General features: G+C 36.7%; 1 protein-coding gene across 4 annotated transcripts in view; it reads left to right on the forward strand.

The window, feature by feature from the left end:
- Positions 1-24,274, forward strand: part of DIAPH3 (diaphanous related formin 3) — a 449,656-nt gene that overhangs the window by 263,593 nt on the left and 161,789 nt on the right. For all 4 annotated transcript variants that reach the window (XM_040991319.1, XM_040991320.1, XM_040991321.1 and 1 more), the window contains 2 exons: positions 8,959-9,083; positions 17,057-17,221. In XM_040991319.1, coding sequence (XP_040847253.1) covers positions 8,959-9,083; positions 17,057-17,221 — 290 coding nt within the window. The remainder of the gene's footprint in view (positions 1-8,958; positions 9,084-17,056; positions 17,222-24,274) is intronic.

Raw genomic sequence — 24,274 nt, forward strand, 5'->3', positions numbered from 1 at the left:
TGTCTGTTTCTCTCCTCCCTTTTTGGGGTTCTCTGCCATCCTTAGCATTCCTTGGCTTGTGGACACATCACTTCAATCTCTATTTCCACTTTCTCATCACTGCTTTGTCTGTGTCACTGCCTCCTCCTCTGTTTACAAACATCAGTTACACAATCATCCCAACTTGAGATCCTTTTCTCATTCCATTTGTAAAGATTGACATTTTTTAATAAGTCAATTCCTGAAAGTTCTGGATAGACATGAATTTGGGGGGCACTATTCAACGCTTATCTCTTGCACTTGTCATTTTAGCTTTGAACCTTGCTTCATAGTTGCAGAGGGTGAGAGAGCTGCTGCTTTCTGCATAGAGAGGATGAAACAGTGTAACAGATTCACTGGGAATCTTTAATTGCTTGTGTTAATCGTTTCTTCTACTTGTCTTCTCCTTTGTTCTTGCCAAATATAGGCTGTTCTACTGCAATGAGGTGTAAAAACAAGTAAAATAGGAGAGCATATAGCATAATGAACTAATTAAGAAATGTAACGTACAGTATTATTACATAGAGATCTATAAGAACCATGGGGACAGATCTGAGAAGATATTAGCATTTCTTCCTTTCCTATATTTTTTGCCTGTGAGTAACCAAGATGCATTTTACTGTCGTTTTTAAACACCAAAAACAACCTTATTGCACTTTTGGTAGCATAATAATGGACTGTATAATGATATTCTAGAATTTAGATTTTGTTTTAAGCAGACTTAATATTCATTCTTGGTAATACTGGAGTTTTATCTGATTTCATTATTAACTGATATTTATAAAATACAGCATAATTGTGTTAGTTCACTTCTCATTAATTAAAACTCCTGAGAGGAACTTTTTAAGCAGTAAACAATTTATTTCAGCCCACAGTTTGGTTACAGCTGAGGATTGGGCATTCTCATAGTCACGCATCTTCTGAACGCTGGCAAAGTAGTTGCTGAGAGTGATCTGTATGATGAGCCAGGAAACAGGAGGAGAGCAGCGAGACAAAGCTTGAGTCAAATAATAATAATCAGCCCTTTCATGAGCATCATCTAAGGGCACTCCTGTAGTGTCCTTAAACACCCGCCTCGGGACCCACCTCCAACCTCCACAGGTAAAGCCAGTCTGTACCCTGAATCCATCAGCCATTTACATTAAGGCGTCAGAGTTTAAACATCTGTATGAATGTTGGAGAGACATATCCTATTAATGCCTTCATAATATTAAAATACTTTCATTATTGCAATTGTTAAGAAAAATTGTCAGGATTAACTAAATGAGAAGATGCTTAAGAGAGGTGATTTTATTAATCTACACTGTGGCCATCATCAGGATGACAAACTTTGAGAATACATGGATGCTTATATTCCAAAAGAACCCAGGTGTTGCACTGAAGTTTTTGTCAATTTTTTTTATGAAGTTAGCAATTGTTAGAATAAGTTTTTCTTATGTTACCCAAACCTAAAAAAAAAAAATAAAGTAAGGGAGAAGACATTAACGTAGAATCTGCCTATGCTTTGGTCAGTTAATTACAATTCAAGGGAAGCAAAAAGAAATGAAAGCATTGAGGTCAGGGGCATGCTCTTCTCTTTTAACCAGAGAGACTCAAAGGAGAGAGCACTGGGCGATCCAGACTGCTTCTTTATGTTCCAAGGTTCGTCACAAACCCCACTGTTCCTGGCTTGGGAATAGCTGCCTTGTCCACCTCGACTGCTTCAAAAAACGATCTTGTTAAGAACCTAATAATAATATCCTACAGAAAACAGGTATTTCTGTGAGTGTGGGAAGATTAATTTGTTTTGAAGTTTCAAATTTTCTTACGGCAGTAACTTTTTTACAAGATTGCTTTGAAGAAGCAATTCATGATTTGTGTAACGAATTATGTAAAGATTTTTATGGTGTTTCTTAGGAAACTTATTACCAATGACGACAAACACTTCTTGGAGATAAAGTATTTTTTTTAATTGCAAAGTTAAATGTTTACAGTGTTTCCTTTTTTTAGTTTGGAATCTTAGCCTAGCATATCATGGATGCTGTGGCAGTGATTGCTCTAAACTTAAATATTTATAGTTATTTTAACTTTAATTCTAAAGTCTTTTTAACACCCAGTATGTATAATTATTGCAATGGTACAACCCTAAAGAAAGAAAAAGATGTGACTTAGATTTTCATGCCCTAGATATTAAAGCAGTTGTATTTTTCCATTTCATTTCTAATACTTTTATTTGAATAGGTTACAGTTAAATCCAGAATCTATTCCTTCAGCAAACATTTACATTTCAGCAGTATATAATGTAACTAAGGTGCGAAGTTGAATAAAATGTCTTCCCTAAATGAATTCCCAGCCAGTTAGAACTAAGTGACATATGATAATATAGTAACAACAAAGAAAAATAATCAGTAGTGGTGATGGGCAGAACAGGTACCTCACCAGAGCTACCTTTTCAAGATACTCACAGAAGGTTTTTGTGTTGTTTTGTTTTACTATTACGGTAAAATCTGACTTATACATAGATAAAATATTTCCTTGAGGTAGAGTGAGCAATTTGTCATTTCCAAGACAGTACAATCTTGAAGAGGGGTGTGGGTAGGTTAATTATAATGAGTAGTATATTTTCTTTGAAGTAGAATGTTAAATGGGTTATAGATGGGACCTTGTTTTGCAGCTCAAGTATTATGTAGTTGGTTTATCAACTTGCTTCAAAAATAGGGAAGGGGAATCTTAAAACTGCCATTTGTCTGAAAAACAAATGGTACAAATGAAGAAATGGCTGGAGCAAAATAGTGAATCCAAGATCAGAAAGGGGGCAAGAATTTCCAATGACTAGGATAGTATTCACATGCAGAAGAATTTAAGTACTATTTGTCAAATAAAATGGGTGGGATCTCCGAGAATCAAGATGGTGGATGAGAGTAAGGACACAATCAGATGGAGAAACATTACTCAAGGTGAAGCAGAGAGGGCACATTCCAGGAAATAGGAGAGGACAGAAGACAACAGAGTGAGCAAAAACCTGCAAAGAAGCAAAACCCCATGCCAACCTCTGAGTTCACTGAGGAAGACATCGAGAAAATCGGAGATAAAGAATTCAAAACACTTGTTATAAAACTCCTTATCAACAATGAGAAGCACGTAAAGCAGGCATTCAAGGAATATGTGTCATTGGAAATGAATCAAATGAAAGCTGATATATCAGAAATGAAGAATACAGTGGAGCAAATTAAAAGTACAGTGGAGAGTCTCCAAAATAGAATGAATGAAGCAGAAGACTGTTTGACTGTTTGAAGGAGAAGAAAATAGAGGATCAAGACTAATGGTCTACCAGAATAGAAAGTGGAATTGATGACTTTTTGGTCCACTAAGGAATGAAGGTCATGTCTAGGGAGCTCAGTAGGGATAGAGAACCATGATGTCTAGATGGCTGAGGTAACTCATTTGTTTGAGTGTTAAATGAGAATAAAATGTAAAAGTTAAAATTGCCTTAGAGTAATCTAGGCAACTCTGATGCTGGCTTTCTTTTGTAACTTTTCTTCTTAATAATGAAAGGAATTTGAAAGTATGATTAATGACTTGGTCAAGAAATGTGAGAAGAATGAAAGAAAATTCACGTTCAAGTTACATGCAGAAGCATCAATAAATTAACACTTCTTTGAAAGTATACATTCTTAAACTTCCTGATACACTCCATTGCTTTTGTCCAAAAAAGAAAAGGGATTGTCCTTGACCTCAGAGAGCTTGACAGATGAAAACTGTAGAGAAAAGACATGTGTTTAAAAATGCTGAAAGGGACTTCGTATGAAAATGTAATGATTGTTGGAAAAGAGAATATTTAAAATGCTCTTTAGTTTTACCCATCAGATGACTCCAAACTTTAAATATTATTAGCCTAGGATTAGAACATTCCTTTTGTCTTAGAATCCTAGATTCTTGGTCTGTTCATGCACTGTACATCGAACTATGACCAACATGAGGGTGATGGGAGAAAATTGAATTTTTTTCCAGGCAGCTGTAGTCTGAGTCTCAGCATCAGGAACTTTAATAAAGTAGTGCCTGTGATGTGGGTATATTGCGCTTCAGTGCAAGTCCCTGGTTGGTTGACAATACTTGCAGCTCTCCTTTGATTTCTATGATAGGAATGACTGTCATATTCTTTCTAGGAATTTTTGATAATGGTCAGATGTGTTCCAGTCAGTCTGGACGCTGTGTGTATATGGTAGGTACTTTTTGCTCAGGGCTCAGAGGTCAGGGAAAATTGCACAAGGCCGGACTCCTGATCCAGATGTTTTTTGTTGAAAACAGAAGTGAAGCTTTGTGATCTGTCACCTTGTGGTCTTGGTTGGACCTAGTATACAACTCCCTCAATTTAACTTTGATTTTCCAAAAAGTTCTCATCATGAGCAGTTCATATCTCTGTCTTGAATTGATTACAAAGGTAGATAAACAGAACTGTATGCTGGTTCATGCCCCAGATACCCATAACAAAGATGACTGGGCAAAGCAAAAATTAAGGAAGTAGGAACCCAATGCATGTGTCCCACATAGGTGGCAAGAACCCAGCTACTTGAACTACTGTCTGCTGGTACACGTTTACTTTAAGTGGAATGGGAAGTATGGCCAAGTCTAGAACCCAGGCACTTGGCTATGACGTGTGAAAATCTCAAACAGTGCCTTAACTGCTATGTCAGATGCCTGTCCCATTGTGTCAGTTTAGTAAAGGATTGCTTTAAAATGGTCAAAGCTGGACAAAGAACCTCTAAGAAAGAGATTGAGAGGCAGTCTTGGACCTGATTTTCTCTGCTATCTCTAGTCAATGTGTAGAATAGGCACTTGGATTTGCATCATCTTTTCCAGCGTCTTTTGGTCCTTATTCAAAAACCAACAATAGGAAGTGGTCAATTATGTTGAAATTCACTTAAGTGTAATGTACATGTAATATAATTAGACTGTTGATGAAGCCTAAGAAATGGTTTAGTGGGATTTCCATCTGTAGAGTAGCTGCAGGAACCATTGTTAAGATAGCATTCCTGCCTGTTTTTTTTTTTTTTTTAATGTTACCCTTATATGATTGAGCATGCTGCAGACAATCTTAGTATTTTACAACTATTATACTCTCAAATTACTGTTCCTCTTAGGCTGGCTTTCCCAGTGCTGTCCTTGGCCTTGTGATTGTAACTTTGATGACTTAAGTTTATCTTTGATTCTAGCATCCCTAATCTCAGCATATGAACTTTCCATTGCTCTCTCAGTTCTAGGGGGAACATAATGAGTTCTTAAAAAAAATTATTGTTCGAAAAAATAATTGTTCAATATATGTTAAAGTATTCACTATTCTTTTGAGTCTTTTATGGAGCATCTGCATGATGAAGATATGAGGTGAGATATTCACTTCACTAATGTAGAAATTAAAAAGTTCCTTCAGTTCTTAAAACGATTACTGGCCTGTTGGCTAGCAAACAATTGGAAGAGGTTCAACTCTTTCTCCAGTTGGCACAAGCCCTTCTCTCGCCTGCCTGAGAGTCTTCATTCTCTGGAACAGCTCCATCTTCAGCTATAAGCCACTGACCACCCCCACAGAGGCCCTGTCACCAGGGCTGTCTGTTGCTTTGGGCCTCTGTAATGAAAATTCACAAGAAACAAGTGTGCTTTTCTTCTCCCTCCCTTTAGTTGACCAAATGCTGCTTCTATTTCCATATTGTCAACTAGAAAATACTTGATCTTGTTTCAGGCTCCCATCACAGAACTCCTGAAGTTTCTGAAATTCCTGAGTAGTAAGATGGTATTTGGGATGTGAATGTAGGGACTAAAGGCAGGTACTGGTATAGCTGTTAGGCAAGGGCCGTCCTCCTGGGTGCTGCATATGCTGTGAGAGGGCTGGAAGCATCAGTCATTCCCTCATCTGTGGGAAGAGGCGCTAGAGATTAAGTTCAGCTAGGAGTGGGAATGATTTGTCTGGCCTGCCAATCAAATGAGTTTTCACTGAAGATTATGAAGCAGTTAAGGTGAAGGGAGCTTTGGGGTTGGTAAAAACATGCAGGGGCAGAGGTGAGGAGGTGTAGTGTGAGCAGAGGGGGCCAGGGTGCTCGGAATAGCACCCCCCTGCCTATCTGCTGCTTGGCACAAGAACTTGGAACAAGCCCTGTGGGGGTACAGTTCTCCACAACAGTTTTGTGCACGGGTGCAATACCACATTATTTTTTAAATGTATTTATTTTGAATTTTGGATTATATGGTACAATTTTGTATAGGCTGGGATTATCCCCACCCCCCTTTTTAAAATATATTTTTGCAATACCACTTTAAAAGCAAACATTTAATGGCAAAGTGCCTAGTCTTCTAGTGGAATCCATGTACCTATAAAACTGTATCATGGAAAATGATTTTTAAAAAATAGATTATTTCCCTACATCCAACTCTTGTCTGCTCACCTATTTATCAGGAATGTTTAGGTTAAGGTGTGCAATGATACTGCCTCAGTGCAACTTATGGCTTTGTCAGCTTTTAATCATTTAACCTTTCTACTTAACCCACTCAACCAGACCTACATCATGATAGAAAGTAATGAAAAACTCAACAGAACCTGACATCCAAAAACATGGAATATATTTTCAGCCTCATCTCTGTTACTTGTCTTGTCTCTGCTACTGTTTTGCTGATTACTGTTGTCATTAATACTGTAGCTGCTGTTTTGAATATAAAGTGTGATACAAAGTGGATACGTGACCTTTAAGCTATTTTTTTAAAAGATTTCATTTTTATTGGAAAGTCATATAGACAGAGAGGAAGATCTTCCACCCATTGATTCACTCCCCAAGTGGCCACAGCAGCCAGAGCTGCACCAATCCAAAGCCAGGAGCCAGGACCTCTTCCAGGTTTCCTAAGCAGGGACATAAGACTTTGTGCCATTCTCAAGTGCTTTTCCAGGCCACAAGCAGGGAGCAGACTGGGAATCATGGCTGCCAGAATTAGAACCGGCAACCACAGGGGATCCTGGCATGTGCAAGACTAGGACTTAAGTTGCTAGGCTATCGCACCAGGCCCTAAATGTTTTTTTTTTTTACCTTGTATTTACTTAACAAAAGAAAACTGTTTTTCATTTTTGTTTAATCAGACATTTCATAATTTTAGGAAGTATAAAAGTAAACCACCTATTATAAGATATCTTGAGAAATGATAGAGGAAATGCTAGTGGGGAAAAGGAAAACAAGAATAGGAGAGCAAAAAAGTAATAATCGTGTTGTATGTAATATAGATAACAGAACCTAGACACATCAAGTAAGAAAAATTAATGAGATACTGCAGGGCTAATCAAATTGTTATAAGCAATTGACCAACAGACAGAAAAATAAAGAGGGTTAACATGGGATGTATGTTGCACAACCATAAACAGTACACAGGCTGTCTGGCAGATAAGAAAAATACTCAATTAATGCAAAAAATACTCTATAAATTATAGTTCAGTTATAAGACTTATAGAAGGGGACGCATGAGAAATCTGCAAGACCACTTGCATGAGTGTATCTTCAGAATGTTTTTTCTACTGAAAGTCAAAGACTAAAAGTACCATCACGTTTTTAGGCAAAATTCACTGTTCTATATGACTTTCTGAAGGATCCATTCGATGTAATTCTTAAATATTATATGTGAGAATTAGATTGTTGATTTTTCTGGCAAAATATGATAGAGCTCTAGTAAAAACTATGAATACTATGCATGTCTCTCAGCATAGCAAATTTTATTTTCAATAGAGCCAGGTTTAAAAATCAACCAAGAATTACACCTCAGGTTTACACAATAGTACTTCTCATGCTTCTTTACTGTTCCATCCTTTTGAGCCAAGGTTATAAATGTTGCTAAATATTACCAAAACTTGTTAGGCATATCACTATGTGACACTGCAAAATAGATCCACTTGCTCTATGCTCAACAAGACAATTACTGACACTCAGATATTTGGGGGGAAAAAGGGGCTACTGGTGGACAGAGCAAGCAGAAAGACAGCTTCTGTTCAATTCTCAGGCATGATTTAACAAATGGAAATATACAATGCATGATCAGTTTCCGTTATGGTAGCATTTAGTGTGGGCTTCCGGTTGGTCCATAGTGCACATGAATGGCACATGTAGGTTGTCTTTGGTCAGGGTCCGAGATTTTTCAGAGCTCTAGGATAGAGGTAGACTACAAATTAGAACTAGAGGGACAGTTGGAGTTGAGGATTCTGACTTTTATTTGATCCTGCATCATTCCCTTCATTTAATGAATTTCTCTTTACACAGAAAGTGTGTGAGCTAAGGCAGGCAAACTGGAGCCTAATAAATACTACATCAAAGTCTGAATCTGAGTGTTCCATGTGGGGGGCAGGGACCCCATTACTCCTGGTCTTCAAGTCCTGCTTCCCAAGATGCCCCAGCAGGAAGTGCACTGAGACTAGGGGAACCAGGATTCCAACTGACATTTTAATATGGGATTCAGGTGTCCCAGGAGGCAGCCTAACACTCCACACATCTGCAACATAAGCATTTTATAAGCTTCACTTTACATAGTCCGCAAAGATCCAGAGCATTTGTTATGTAAAATAAAATCAAACCTAAACCAAATATCCAAACATTTGATTTTGACTACATTTCTCCTTTATGTATTGTTAATTTTTAAAACCTATCTGAATAAACTAATGATTTGGTTGCTTTTGTACTGTGTAATAACTCTTCATTATAAACATTTCTTCAGTATATTTTGTGTGAGCATTTTCTAAGTTTCTTGCTTTGTTGGGAAGAATATAGAATTTTCCTCATGCTTGAATTTCATTATTATTTAAAATAATAATCTTTTGTAAAATTCATCCTTCTTATTCTGTTATTACTAAGGATTTTCCACAAGTGTTTTGTTGCTATATTGTTTTACCTTTTATATATTGTAATTTTGTCCTTTCAAGGCATTCAATCCGCTCTCTTTCAGTCTCTGTAGAAACGCTGGAAAAGAATTTGAAGCAGATGGGAAGGCAGCTTCAACAGCTTGAAAAAGATTTGGAAACCTTTCCCCCTCCTGAGGACTTGCATGACAAGTTTGTGACAAAGATGTCCATATCCTTTTGATATCTAAATAGCTTAAGTCACTAGTCAACTAGAATTACAGCTTCTCTAATGTTTTCTGTGTATTTGCAGAACCAGAATGCCATATGGGAGAAGGTGTGACCTTTGCCTTCCTAAAGGGAAATGGATCAGCCTTTATGTTCCTGAATGACACACAGATATGTTTCTATTGATTCCCTTTCTTTTGTGCTGCATATTAACTTAATCATATGCTCTTGCATCGTTTCACTTTTGTGTACTTTATTTCCAGCTCATAGTCACCATATATTGAAAGATTAAACATCAGCTTAATTAAGTTCAAATCTAAAATCCTGTGACTTTTCAATAATGGTTTTTGAAGAAAGTGATCAGAGTAAGAATTTCTATTAGAATGCTTCCAAAATATCTTATTAACATTAGAAGTGCTGCGTGGTTCCAAAGTAAAAATGGTCTTTGTTATAATTGCTGCTTGTAGACATAGTTGGTTTTTTTGGTATACATGGTCTTACAAAGCAGAGCTGTCTGTGTAAGTTTGTGTGATTGTGTGTTTGTACATGTATATAAAACAAGTAGCTTGAGCCTTGTGCCCTTTGTAAATTATGGGTTTCCTTTTTGGCTTTAGTTATCTTCTCTACCCCTGACTGTTGTTTAACTGTTGATGAGTAACTGAACTGTGGACTTTTTTTTGTTTCCTGATGTGAGGCGTTGAGTAGCTCTTTAAAATATTTTACGAAAACAGAGACTGAGGTTTTTCAAGTTGCATCAACAGCATTACCGAAAATCATTTGTGTATAAATTCAAGTCTAAATTCCATATAAACTAGATTTTTCTATGAAGGATAATCTACTTCTATAATGATGTCCTATAAACCTTCCAATAACTTGTTTAAAATTGAGGATCCTGAAATAAAATGACGACTTTTCCTCCTCCTGTTTGTTCTCCCCTGAGTTTTCGTGATCTTGAGATTATCATTTGGCTCCAGCATTAATACAGTTGTATCTGCTTTCGGCTTAATTGTGAATTAGCTCAATTACTGCTTCCTTCATCTTCTCTGTCGGGAAGTATAAAAATGCACTCTAGTATTGATCTATTCAGGATAATGTGTTTGCTTCCTTTTTTATGTTTCCCTCATCCAGTCTTTCACTTTTTTAGTAAAGGATGAAATCTGCAACGACTTTTTGAAATACCCTTTTGCAATACATTCTCATTTGACAAAGTAAGCTTTTCAAAATATATTATTTGCAGTTATATCAGTTTCATCATTGTTATCTTTTCCACATTTTGTCACGTTAAAATGTTCATCTGTGTATTTAATCCCTAAATTGGGTTAGTTGAAGCAGTTTTAGAAAATATTTTGCTTGCATACAACTTCTAATAATAGCCTCTCAGTGCACTAATTATACACCGAACTGAGATGAATTCTTGAACAGAGAGTAAGGGCTGGAAATCCTGCTCACTAGATGATCTTCGGGCCTATCCACGCCAGTATCCCTGTGGCACAGAAAGCTGAATGATGTCGGCTGCTTGAAAGGTATGCAGCTCCTGAAAAGCAACCAGCAGGAAATCAGAAACAGGAAAGAGGATGCTTTGTTGGAAACAGTTTTTCATTTTCAGTACAATTATACTCCATGGACAAGAAAGCTACTATATCCTGTCGCTAAATATCACAACCTAGATGCCTCTAATGAACTGATTAGCATTCATGTACCTCTTGGAAGTCAGATATATGAACAGTTGGTGCACTTTGCTATTGACAAAGCTTATAATCATAAATATTCTTTGCCAAGATTAGATTGTGCTCGTTTGCTTTTCATCTTAGACATAGTAGTTTCAAAGTAATTAAATTCATTCATTGCAAGGCCTTGTTTACTTTAATTAGGACTGACAACAAGTCAGATTTTGAATATTAAATGCGTTTGTACACATCTTATTAAAGTGGTAAATTGTGAGCTCCTTAAGTCTTAGAAATGGAAGAATTTGAAAGCTAGGATGTACAATAAATAACCACATATTTAACTGAAATTTAAGTTTGTAACACTCAAACTTTGTTTTACGTTAAATACTTATTAGTTGAAGCACATATCAAATGTTTGGTTCATCATCCAGTCTGAAAGTATGTTATTAGAATCATATTTGCACAAGTATTAAATAACCTGTCACCTGAATTGCTAAACCTAGGTAAAGCTGTGTTTTAGTTGAATAGTTCCACAGTATTTATTTACTTGGAAGTTGAGTAATACAAATTCAAGATAGGATCATCAGCATTGTCATATGCACACACTACATTGAGATATACGTGGTTATTTAATTCTTATCATAGGAAAACTTAGAAAATATCAGACTTTGTGTCAGGGAGTGTTTATTCCTTTCTTTTGACCTTTAACTTTTGTAATGTTCCTTGTCTTAAGGGAAATAAATAAATCATAGAACATTGCCCTTGAAATTTCTTTGGTGCAAGCTCTTATAATTTGATTTTGTTTTCTTCCTACCTCTCTCCCAAATCTCTCAAAAAACTCATTTTGCTGAATATTTATCTAGTTTCCTATTTCTGACACATTATGTGGAAAGCTACCACTCTTTCCCAGGTTACATTCTTTACATTTCCTCACTGAAATCACGCTGTATTTTCTTGTATTTTCTGCTACGTATCTATATTTGGAATACTTGAATACTAGGTAGATGGTAAAAACATTCCAGTAAATTCATTGAGACACTTATTTACATTGCTACTGTCCCCTGCATACACTACAGCATTTTACAGATAAAGAAATTCAATGTTTTTTCTTCAATTGAATTGCAATTAGGAAGTGAAAAAGATTGGAGTGAATGAAATTGAAGCTTCTGTAAGGCTTGGTCCCAGGAGTATTGAAATGGGAAGTTGGGCTACTGGATGATTTATTCTAGCAAAGTTTGTTATGTTGAATTAACATTATCACTTTTGCTTTCTGCCTTTTATGATTCATTCTTCTGATGCACTTAACACATCCTTAAAAAAAATTTCAGACTCAGAATATGGTAGCTCAGATGTTTAAGCTACTTTCTACAGTGCCAAATTGAGTTTTGGCTGTTCACTTCTATTCCAGCCCCCAACTAAAGCACCTGGGAATGCTGATGGTAATGACCCATGTCATTGGTCCCCTGCCAAAATGATGATTTTCTGGCTCCTGGTTTCAGCCTGGTACAGTCCATCCATCTCAGCCATTTGGAGAATGAACCTGTGGTTGGAAGATATACTTTGTCTTTTTCCAACTCTGCATTTCAGATAGATATATTGGAAAGGAAAGTTCAATATCCTGCTTCTTTCCATCTGTGGCTCTTCCAATGTAGGTGATTTTTTCCCACTGAATCTCACTATTTTATAGTTTTTCTGGGTTACTATATATATATAAAATATTATATATGTATTATATATGTAATATTTATAATATTGTATATTAATATATATTAAATATTATATATATATATTTAAAGGCAAAGTTATAGGGAAACAGCAGTCTTCCTTGCAGATGCTCAGATGGAACTGGGCCAATTTGAAGCCAGGAGCTTCTTCTGGGTTTTCTACATGGATTCAGGGGTCCAAGCAGTTGGATCTTCTTTCACAACTTTTCGCAGGGCATATTAGCAGGAAACTGGATAGGAACTGGAGCAGCTGTACCACCGCCGGTGTCTATATAGGATGCCAGCTCTATCACCCAAGGCTTTATTAATTACACTACAGTGTTGGTCCCCCTCATGCTTTTGTTAATTGCTATTTCCCTGACTATCCTTACTTAATTAATCACTGTATGTGATGACAACATTTATTTTCTTCACCGTGCACATCCCTAGGTGAATATCTCATTCTTGTACATATTATTCAGAATATTGAAGACAGTCCTTAAATATTTAATTGAACACTCATTTCTTTTTAAAGTGGTGGGTTTTTGTTTTTGTTTTTTTGAAAAGTAAATTTACAGAGAATGATCTCCCATCCTCTGGTTCATTCCTCAAATGGCCGCAATAACTAGAGTCAACCTGATCTGAAGCCACGAGTCAGGAACTTCCTCTAGGTCTCCTCCCATGTAGATACAAGGTCCCAAGGTTTTGGATCAATCTGTATTACTTTCCCAGACCTAAGCATGGAGCTGCAAGGAAAATAGAGCAGCTGAGACGTGGACTGGCACCCATATTGGATCTGGCTGCTTGTAAGAAAAGGATTAAGCCACTGAACCATCATGCCAGGCCCACTCATTTCTTTTAATTTAGGCTTTGTACAAATGCCTTGAAACATCCTCACATTTTATGACAGCAGTACCTTTTTTTTTTAAAGATTTATTTATTTATTGGAAAGTCAGATATACAGAGAGGAGGAGAGACAGAGAGGAAGATCTTCCGTCCAATGATTCATTCCCCAAGTGAGCGCAACAGCCAATGCTATGCCCATCTGAAGCCAGGATCCAGGAACCTCTTCCAGGTATCCCACACGGGTGCAGGGTCCCAAAGCCTTGGGCCGTCCTCGACTGCTTTCCCAGGCCACAAGCAGGGAGCTGGTTGGGAAGTGGAGCTGCCGGGATTAGAACTGGCGCCCATATGGGATCCTGGAGCGTTCAAGGCGAAGACTTTAGCTGCTAGGCCACAGCGCTGGGCCCAACAGCAGTAGCTTTTTGTCTTTCGCTGGCTTCTCTTTTCCCTAGTACATAGAAGAATGGAAGACAGTGATACTCGAGGAGTACTTTTTGGATACCTGTCTTAATCAGAGATTTTCAAAAATAATTAAATGTATTAGATACATAAGGTTGATTGAAGATTTCCTTTGTTATGATCATGAAAGTATGGGCATCCTTGATGACGGAAGTACATTAGTGAGGTTGTGAGCTAATATTGAGGCAGTCGAGGAATAAGCCTTACTGGCCTCACAGGAGAATTCCAAATCTTGATTGTGTTGCTTGGTTGACTGTTACTTAGTACTTCATATTCACTGCATATCTTCCAGATTTAAGAACTCAGGAAGTAATGTATTCAAATTTGTCCTTAGCCTTCATATATGTAAAGGACAGAGAGTATGTTACGACAGCAAATGGTTAGGATGTATCTCAGTGTTTTTTAAAGTTAATCTGACCAAATGTTTTGTTTAGTGTCTTACATACTTTTCAAAAGTCTTCGCAAATACAAACCTTGAATCTGAGGGAAAAAAAACACTTAGAGCCTAAGTAGTAACTCACATAGATGTTGCCTTTATTTGAAGTTGAACAGTTCACACCAGGAGAACTATAGTACTTTACTCCCTTGTATGACGCTCACGCCTCCTTATTTGAATATGTCCCCTTTTTTTATTGAAAGGGTACCTTTCAATGCCATTGCCATTGCCATTCCTCTAACCAATTATTCCATCCTATCAATCTTTTTTAATTCTGTGAATTGATTTGGCTATTTCCATCATTGCTTCACTTTACTCACAGTTTTGCTTTTCTTGTTGCTAATTCCAGTTATTCAGAGCTCCACTTCATTTTCTTGGGAGCAAATTATTTTATACATAATAATGATTATAAGTTCACATAAAAGCTGTCTACCTGATAGAACAAAAGTGTCATTTGCCTAGGTCTGGATCTTGGCCATCTTTTCTATCAGATCTTTTAATAGACTAATACTGTTTTTAGAAATATGTACAATCTTGTTACTGATATTTCTTCACTCAGCTTCCTTATCTGAAAATCAAAATTTTTAAAAGTCATTGATTTATTTTAACATGCTGACCAAGTAGCTTCTCAAAGGATTCTATTCTCAAGTTTAAATTACTAGTTTCTATAACATGCTCATTATTAAAACCCAAAGATTTGCACACAGTGCTAAGACACAAAAAAGGACAGTTATAGAGCCATACCGTTGGAGGCACTCACCACAGAAATACCTTCCAGAGATTGTGTTAGTTTTAACATAAATTCAAGGTGTTTGATAATTTAATTGTAGCTCCATGAATAGGCATTCCCTGAATTTTTCATTATGGAGTATTCTCTGCTCTTACTAGGAAAATCCAAGCATGATGGCACTAGTGTAAAATAATTGCCATCAATATATTGCATTTGATTAGTCCTAATTCAGCTAAGAAGGTAGAACATAGCATCTGGAGGTGACAATGAGAGGTGACCATGTTTGCTAGAAATTTGATAGGGACAAAGCACTACTGAAGAATGATGCTAGAAGAACAAGATGACCACTACATTATGGATCCAGCAGCTTGTGTCTTGTAACTTTGCAGGCATGTACAGTGGATTAAAAATACTATTTCCATTACAAGAGATGATTACTCATAGCTGTGGAGGTTAGAGAAAAAAGGGGAGCTAGACCAAATCCCCGAATGTTTGGATAAGCAAAAAAAAAAAAAAAAAAAAAAAGGCAAAGACCATCTCTTTTCAGGAGTTAAGATTATCTAAGTAAACCATTTATATACATGTTCTCTATTTGGAGTGTATATAATTTGAATTGAGAGTTTATAGGTTGAATAGGTAAACCGGTTTATAAGTTGATGTTTCTGACTGATACTTCACATTACAAATGTTTCACTGTATGTTCCATTTAATGATAGCTCCTGAATGAATTTCAAATGTAATCTCTATTTACATATAAATTCACATTACCTATAACTTTTCATGAATAATGATTATGTGCATGAAAACCTGTCATGTGTGACTCTATTCTTATGATTGCTTGTGATTTTTGTTAGTTTGACTAATTACACTAAATGTTTTGTTACTCATCCAAGAATTACAAAATGTTACCAAGTGTAAGCAGATCAGTCGCTGGCACTGGTAGCATCTCTATTCAGCAAAGAGTAGAAAGGCACTTTGCTCTTAACGTGAGCATAAACTGAGTCACAAATCTATGATTTTTTTTGCAGTCATTAAAATCATCAGTGCCTACGTTAGAATCCACACTCCTTGCCTTCCAGTTTAATCCTTCTGAAGTGTTATCTACCTGTCTATCTAATATGCATATTACAAGCAGAGCAGAATATGGAAAGAGACAGGCACAAGACAGCCGTGGATAACTGTGGGCTCAAGATAGACAGGCTATAAAGTGAGTTGTGTTGCCTGGAACACTTCCATTTACTAGTGAAGAGGTTGGGTTCTAATGATTAGAATCTTGTGTTTTGGCTTTATTCCCTGCTTGCTAGTAGTTGTGTTGTGTCTTTTCTTCTTTGTGTTTTACTTTGTTTCGTCAATCAAAGGGCTTACATCAATCCCTTATCATACTCTACCAGGGAAAACTGAAAAAAGAACCATGTTTATGAAATTGTGAAAAATGTCTTTATATACGGGCATTCTTATTTGACAAATTTCCATTAGCCTAAATTAGTGTTTGTTAAATTTTACTAATGTGTGTTTACTATGATTTATATTAATCATCGATTTTAAAACACTACTTTAAGCTTAGCTGTGTTATATTTCTTTAGTAGGAAAAGAAATCATTGACAGTTACAAATGACTCTGCAAGAGATGTCTTTTCAGAGTGTAGTACAATTTCATATCTGACTTCTTCAGCATCTTATTGTACAATAAAGGGGGAAAGTCTGATTTATTTAGAAGATGTTTTCTAATTCCAGGAACTATCAAATTCACATTAAATTAGTGTACTCAATTTTAGTGTGCTTTGAACTATGTTATCATAATGAGAGAACATTTCTGTACGTGTGTGCCTGTGTAACTATAAACATAATTTTTAGTCAGTGCGTGGAAGAAACTATATACAAATTTTCCAAAAATGAAGTTAAAACATTTAGTTTGCTTATATAATGTAGGTTTTTAATGAGCCTTAAAATATGTAGGAGGACAATAACCGTATTTATCCTGCTAAATGAACTTTGCAGACATTAACCCATTGAGTCCTTGCAAAATTCATTTAGCAGTATAAATGGTGCCAGTAAAGACTGAACACTGCATTCATTTTTTGTTCTCATTTCTCCTGAAGTATGACTTTGTAAATTTTGGAATACCTTAACCATACCATACAGCTTTGTTACCAGTGCAAAAGAACAATATGGAAACCTTTCAAAATTACATGAAAACATGGAAAAATTGTACCAGAATATAATGGGATACTATGCCATTGATGTGAAGAAAGTTTCAGTGGAAGATTTTTTTACAGACTTGAATAACTTCAGAACAACTTTCACGGTAGGCAAAAAATTAAATTTTTAAAGCTGTTTTTTATCTGTACTAGCTGAAATACTACTATTGTGTTACTTCATTCCACTCTTCTTGTCTGTAGTGAAACCCACCTTTTCTGATGTTGGAGTTAGCTTTTAAAATTTCAGATTTTAAACCTATTGAAATATGTGTGGTTTGTTCTCTTTTTGGCCTTTTCAACATTAAGCTGTAATCAGAAATTTTGATTGAGAAAGTGACAAATTCTGAAGTTCTTCATAAAGGCTTCCTCCTGGCTGATTACAGAGCACTTTTGTAATAAGTTTTTGGCTATGAAATTGTTTCGTTATGTTTAAGATCAATTTGTATTTTTGTGGGATAATTTTACCAAATTCCATACAGCTTTTATGAAGCTTTTTTCCTTTTCTTTTCTTAATGCATTGTACAATAAGCTACCTGCGATTTGCCTTTGAATAGATTTTACATTCCTAGGGTTTTCTTTAGATACTTTAATAGGGAGGTCAGGTCTTTGATGTGGAATCCTTTCATTTAAACATTAAAAAGATCTTTTGAAAAGTATTAGCTGATTAGGTGGGGGGGAGAAAACCACACACATATTAAAGTGAGAAGGTATTGTTGCCTCCCTAGGAAAACTGGTGATACATTTCTACAAGGAAAAACTGTTATTCTTAATAGAAGAGTAAGCCATTTTTATATTTCAGCAGATGTTTGTGAGGATTAAGTTTTGCAGTATAAAGAATGGAAAGGTTGAATTTAAAGAGATGGTTGTTTCTAAGGAAAAGTTGGTTGCTAAGTTGATTGGGGTTGGTTATCACTTGCCCGTGATCAAATCACTTTTAACAGAACACACATTTTAAAGGAAAGCCTGTCTACAGTAACTCTATATTCACCCAAACTCTATCTTATTCCTTCCAGAATCATTCCAGAATCAGTGGCTTTTGAGTTACTTTATTGCCAATTAACAAATTTGGGTGACAAATGTATTTGTGTTACATGATGTGGTGTTTATGACACAGTATGTTATTTTATAATCTTACAATATATTCGTAGGTATTATGGATTGGTACCAGATTATGGATCAAAGGCTTTGCCAACACTTAAGTGTTCCTGAGCTTCAAGTTGTATATTGTAAAAAGAGAAGTTCATTCCTTCCTCATAAGACAGACTGCTTAAGTGTTTAGTGAAGTAGTATGTACTATATGTTGATCATGGCTTTTGGCACATAATTGCCAGGATTAATTCAGGCCTGCAGTGCTCACACCCTTCACATTGCAGAGAAAGGTCTGGCCCCTGGCTGATCCCTGAGAGATTTCCTCTGCACCGTGGCAACAGCCTGCCTGTTAAGTGTGCTTTAAAAAGACATACATATACATACATACAGATATTTCAAAGGCGGCTGTTGTGGCCATTTGGAGAGTGAACTAGTGGATGGAAAATCTTTCTGTCTCTGCATAAATCTGATCTGTCTTTCCAAAAAAACAAATCTTTAAAATAAAAAACAAACAACAAAAAGGAAGGAAAGGCAGCCGGAAGAAATCTTCCATCCTCTCATTCACTCCCCAGATGGCTGTAATTTCCAGGATTGTGTCAAGTTGAAGCCATAAGAGGTCAAGAGCCCAAGTTCTTGGCTTTTCTCTGCTACATGCCCAGCTCATTAACAAGGAGTCAGATTGGAAGTAGAGCAGCCAGGAATGGAACGGGGCCTCATACAGGATGCTGGCCCTTTGGGCCATAGCTTAACCTGCTGTGCTATACAGCTGGCCTCAAGTGTCTTTTTGGTAAACTCAAATACTTGCAGCAACATAGGAAAGTGTAGGCTAACAGTGTGGTTTATGGAGAATAACTGCCTTTGTTAACATTGGGCTCTATGCCGTACTGTATCAGTATGACTTCTTGACAGAGCTGGAGACTCGCTAGATAAGATCAGTCATGCAGACTGTCCTTGCCTTTGTAACTGCACTACACAGAAAATCCTGGATGCGTACGCTCTGGTTGGGTTGACCTGATTGGCCATGCAGCTTTTGCACTGCGTATATTGTTGCTGGGACAGTGAGGTACTGGGAAGCCCAACTCGGAGAAAACAAAAGCAATGTACTTGCTTCCTCTTAGACTCTGCCCTAGGCACTGTTTTCCTTTGTTAATTTAAATTTGTTATGCTTGCACTACAATGGAGTGTTATAGCAAGTATAACAACTTTCGTGGCTCATACAGATCCTTCCAGTAATCATCAAGCATGGTGTACAAAGTATAAATGGATACATGTATACATGCCTTCATGTATAATTTTCTGTGAACAAAACATTCTGTTGTCTATGTCAGCCCTTAGTAATACTGTGTTTTCCCATGTTGCTTTTCTTATGTGGCTGAGAAACAAGCAAGAGAAGGAACATTTCTTACTCAATATCATACTTCTACAAAATGATGGATGGATCTAAAGTCTATACCCATGTGATCTTGTAGAAGAGGAAGATTCTGGAAAACTACCATGGTGCCTCCCATTGTGTTCTATACTTTGTATTGCATTTTAAAAATCACAACACTGACACCTGGGAGCTTTCCTAATGAGATCCAGGGAATAGTGTTTATAAGTGATAAAAATGATATTTGAAGCTAGGTCTGATTCCAAATCTTATGAGGTTGAAAAGGATTAGAGAGCATCAAGACATTCTGTAGGTCATTTTGCATTTCTGATACCAAATCAATATTGAACCAAGGGAAGAAATATCTGAATGGCAGAGAGTTCAGAAAATCAGTAGCAGAGTGACAGCAATAGAGGTTCTTGCAAAAAGGCTAGTGCAGAGTGTACTTTAAAATAACAGTTTAGTGTATACAAAAAATTTATGCAGTGTTTCCCAACTTTTTGTGGAACTTTTCGAAGGCTCCTTATATGAAGGGAATTTAAATTTTTTGCACAAAAATACACTTACTTTCATTTTTCCAGAGTTTTTTTTTTCAAGTTACATTATGTGTTTTGCCCATTTTACAGTTTGCCAAGATCATATAAATAAGTACTATCATAGTTAAGGTCGCATACCAAACAGAATTAAAAACTGCAGATCTTGATACAAAAACTTTTAAAGGAAAGAATTTGGAGAACAAATTTTCTTCAGAATAAAAATCAGAAATCTGAAAGGGAAATGCTTATGTCAAGGTGCTGAAATTTCATATAGGTTTTTTCCTAGTTCTTTTGGAGGGTAAATACTGTTACATAGCTTTTAAAAGTTGTCAGCATTAATATTGGCAGAAACTTTACAAATACGTTTTATCAGAATCCTCTGATGTCTTAATGGGACGTTAAACTGAATATTATTTCACTCTGCACACCAGAGTCTCTTGAATGAGTGAGTATGATAGTACCTGGTCACTAGTTAGATATACAGTTTCAAATGCATTGAAAGTCTCTTCTGGAGGGCCACATTACCACAGACTAAAACTACATAGTCTTAAAAAATACTTCTTAAAAGTTTCCATTTTGACTTTCTGCACTGACATTCGGTGTGCTCTTCGTCATCCATAAACAGGTGCTGCCTGTGGACGATGTCCTCACTCCACAGCTGGCCCTTGCTGTGGCATTTTTTCATGGAAGGCTTTCACTCAGGTTCTGGCCACTTTCTGTTTCCAGTGCCGAGAGTACACTCTTTATATTTTTCTTGACTAATTTATTGTTCTCACCTTTCTGTCCCTGGTAATAAGTTCTGCATCTGTAGTGCAATTCATGATGACATATAATAGAGAAACCTGTTGAGTAGCAGCTCATCAGTGGGTGACGTGCTCTGAGTGCTAATACCTAGAGTACCAAGCATGTGCTAGCCATTGTATTCACTTCCTTCCTCACAGCAACAGTTACAATCAGTTGCAATATGTGTACTATTACTATAACCATTTTACATATGGAGAAACCATAGCATAGAGATAACATGACTTGCTTTCTATACACGGGTGGAAAGAGCATTAGTGCTAAGTCAGGTTGTCTAGCAGTTGCCTGGACCACATATGAACAACTTTTGTTAACCTCCATCAGACAGTAGTGATGTAAAACCTATCTACCTCAAACTTTTTTTTAAAAAGCCTTCTTTATTGGCACCAAGAATTTAATTTATCAATACCAGAAACACTTACAAATGCCTACTTTTAAACATGAATATTTAAAGGCTATTTTTCCAAACACTTCCATTAAAACTTTCACTAATTTCTATGATCTCTCTTGGCTAGTCTTAGCAACATAGAGCTGATTTGTATAAAAACTCCCCAGGTTCATCTTTTTCTTTTCTTCTGTTTTTAAGAGCCTTATTACAATAGCTAAAGGAAGAACATCTGTTCGGCCTGCTGCCTCCAGCCATGTAGACCAAGGGGGGAAGTTTGAAGATCTCTGGGGGAACAGCTGTTCATTTGACAGCAGTTTAACTCATCCTTCTTGTAGTTGAGACTTCTTAACTGGGAATTAATTTTGTGTTTTTACTCTGTGAACAATCTACTATAGATTGTATGCTCATGGAGCTTGGTTCCATTTAACACTAACTGTCCAACCTCCCCCGAAACAGGAGATCTGTTTTGTACTTTTCTTGAGTTAGGTTTCTGTTAGCCTGTCAACAGGGGAGAACCAGGAAGAGTCACCTTTGATTCAGTGCTTATTACTTCCTAGATCATGTGCTCGGTGCTTTCATGTAATGCCCTCTGTGGTCTTCACAATGTTCCTTATTTTAAGGTATAGAATATTACCTGGAGGTAAATGTGAGGTTGGGAGATGCTAGGCCCTTGTAAAGATACTCTAGAATTGGTCAATGTAACTTTGTTCAGAAAGTCAGATTGACTCAAAAGCCTGAACTTGGACAGCCGCAAGTACACTGCTGCTCAGAGAGTTAGCCAAGAAAGTCAGGCTTGTCATTTTCAACAGTGTGTTTGATAACTTTCTGGAGAGAATTAGTGTAAATAAATGCAAAACACACTTTATTTTCTTATTCTTCAATGTAGCTGTGCATTTATGTTGATGGGCTCCTGACAGAGGAATGTTTTCCGGTCTGGTTCCTGAAAGTCTGAAATGTTCTAATAGATTTTTGTTTCCTGTGGGAATCATGTGGAGTTCTGATTGGAAGAATACTATGTACTGAGTAAATCAGGGACATACCAGATAGCAAGATTTTAATTTACTTTATCTATTTACTTATTTTTTGAGAACTAGAAGGTGGAGGTGGAAGAAAAGGCAGAGAACGAGTTCCACTAGTTCCATTTTGCAATGCTCAGTATGTCTGGGTCTTGACTGGGCTCACTCCCCAGGCTGGGAACCAGGAAGGCAGTATGTAGGTCTCCCACACAGTACTCAAGAATGCAGTTTCTTAAGCCTTCACTGTTTCCTCCCAGCTTTTGTGTTAACAGAAATCTTATCAAACACAGGTACTCCGGGATAGAATATGGGCCTCTTAAACATCCTGCTGTAAACATGCACTGAGGCATCAAGCATCACATCAAGTGAAGTTCATGTCGTTAGTCATCTAGTAGTGTGTAACCAAAATCATCATTTTTTAAGGAACTGTTTTTACGCACAGTACATGCCATTCCCAGACACCTTGATATTTACTGGTGATATGCTCCGACAAGATGAACTCGGGGGATTTTTGTTGGAACCTAGTAACAACCTCACATTTCATTTTCTTCATCAACTGCAGCATGATGATATTTGTTATTTACATTTTTGGGTTTTTTTTGTTATTTAAACTTAAACCCAACTTTCCTGACTGTCATTGGGCACTCTGACCTTGAAGTTTAATCTATGTCCTGGTTCCACTTTTCATTCACATTGGAGGATTCTTACACTCAAATACTTCAAATTACTTCACCTGAATTACATAGTTTGAACATTCTGAATTCTTATCCTTAGGATGCCTCACCTATTTAACTGTAAACATTCCTTGCTCTTTTCTTATTAAAGAAAAAATTGCTAGTGGAGTTCAACAGTCTTAGTTCCATAATCTGTTTCTCCAGGCATGTTCCTTGTTTTGATTCATAGCTTATCTTTGAGAAATATTTGATCATGCCTCTCCCTGCCTTTTGGTTTTGGTCTCCTTAGGAATAACCTGCTTCGAATTGATTTATCTACCAAATTAAACCCATTAAAATGTATCACTTTTGTTATTTTTTAAAGAGTTATTTATTTAATTTCTATTGGATAGGCAGATTTACAGAGAGAAGGAAAGACAGAGAAAGTCTTCCATCCACTGGTTCACTCCCCAAGTGTCCACAGCAGCTGGAGCTGAGCTAATGCAAAGCCAGAAGCAGGAACTTCTTCAGGGTCTCCCATGCAGTTGTAGAGTCCCAAGGACTTGGGCGATCATAGACTGGTTTCCCTGGCCACAAGCAGGGAGGTAGATGGGAAGTGGAGTAGCTTGGATATAAACTGGTGCCCACATGGGAACCTGGTGCATACAAGGAGAGAATTTAGCCACTAGGCTACCATGCTGGACCCCATTTTTGTGTTTTAATGCACATAGATCATTGCTATTTTGGCACTCTGAGTTTGCATGTCAGATAGTCCGTATATAATGCATTCTAGTTCATGTAGCTCTGATTGTGAATATGCACACATATTCTATTCAGATTCCAAAGTACTGGTAAAGACCACTTGCTTTTAAAAAATTTTGACTTTTTATTATTTTATGATTCAGTTCCATAGATTGTGGGATTTCCCTTTCCCCTCCCCAATTCCCTTCCCTTATATCATTATTATACACAATCATATGTCCAGCTTTGTGGGCATGAACAATGACAGAAGTCCAGAATCCTATTGTCAAGATATAATAACCAGTTTCATTGGGAGTCCATTTTTATCTGAAAGTAGAGATGCATACTGCATTCTGTCCTCACATCTGGATATGATAGTCTCCATTACACAGTTACTATACATCCCCTTAAATGAAAAGCCACAAACATAATCAACAACAGAAAGGAAAAAAAAAGAAATTAGCAACACCATGAAGTTAAATAACCTGCTACTGAATGACTAATGTGTCGCGGAAGGAATGAAAAAATCAAGAATCTTGAAGAAAAAGATGCTACTCTATGATCTTT

Source organism: Ochotona curzoniae, unplaced genomic scaffold (assembly GCF_017591425.1).
Source record: "Ochotona curzoniae isolate NIBS_2020 unplaced genomic scaffold, NIBS_Ocur_1.0 contig_64, whole genome shotgun sequence".
NCBI classification, from domain to species: Eukaryota; Metazoa; Chordata; class Mammalia; order Lagomorpha; family Ochotonidae; genus Ochotona; species Ochotona curzoniae.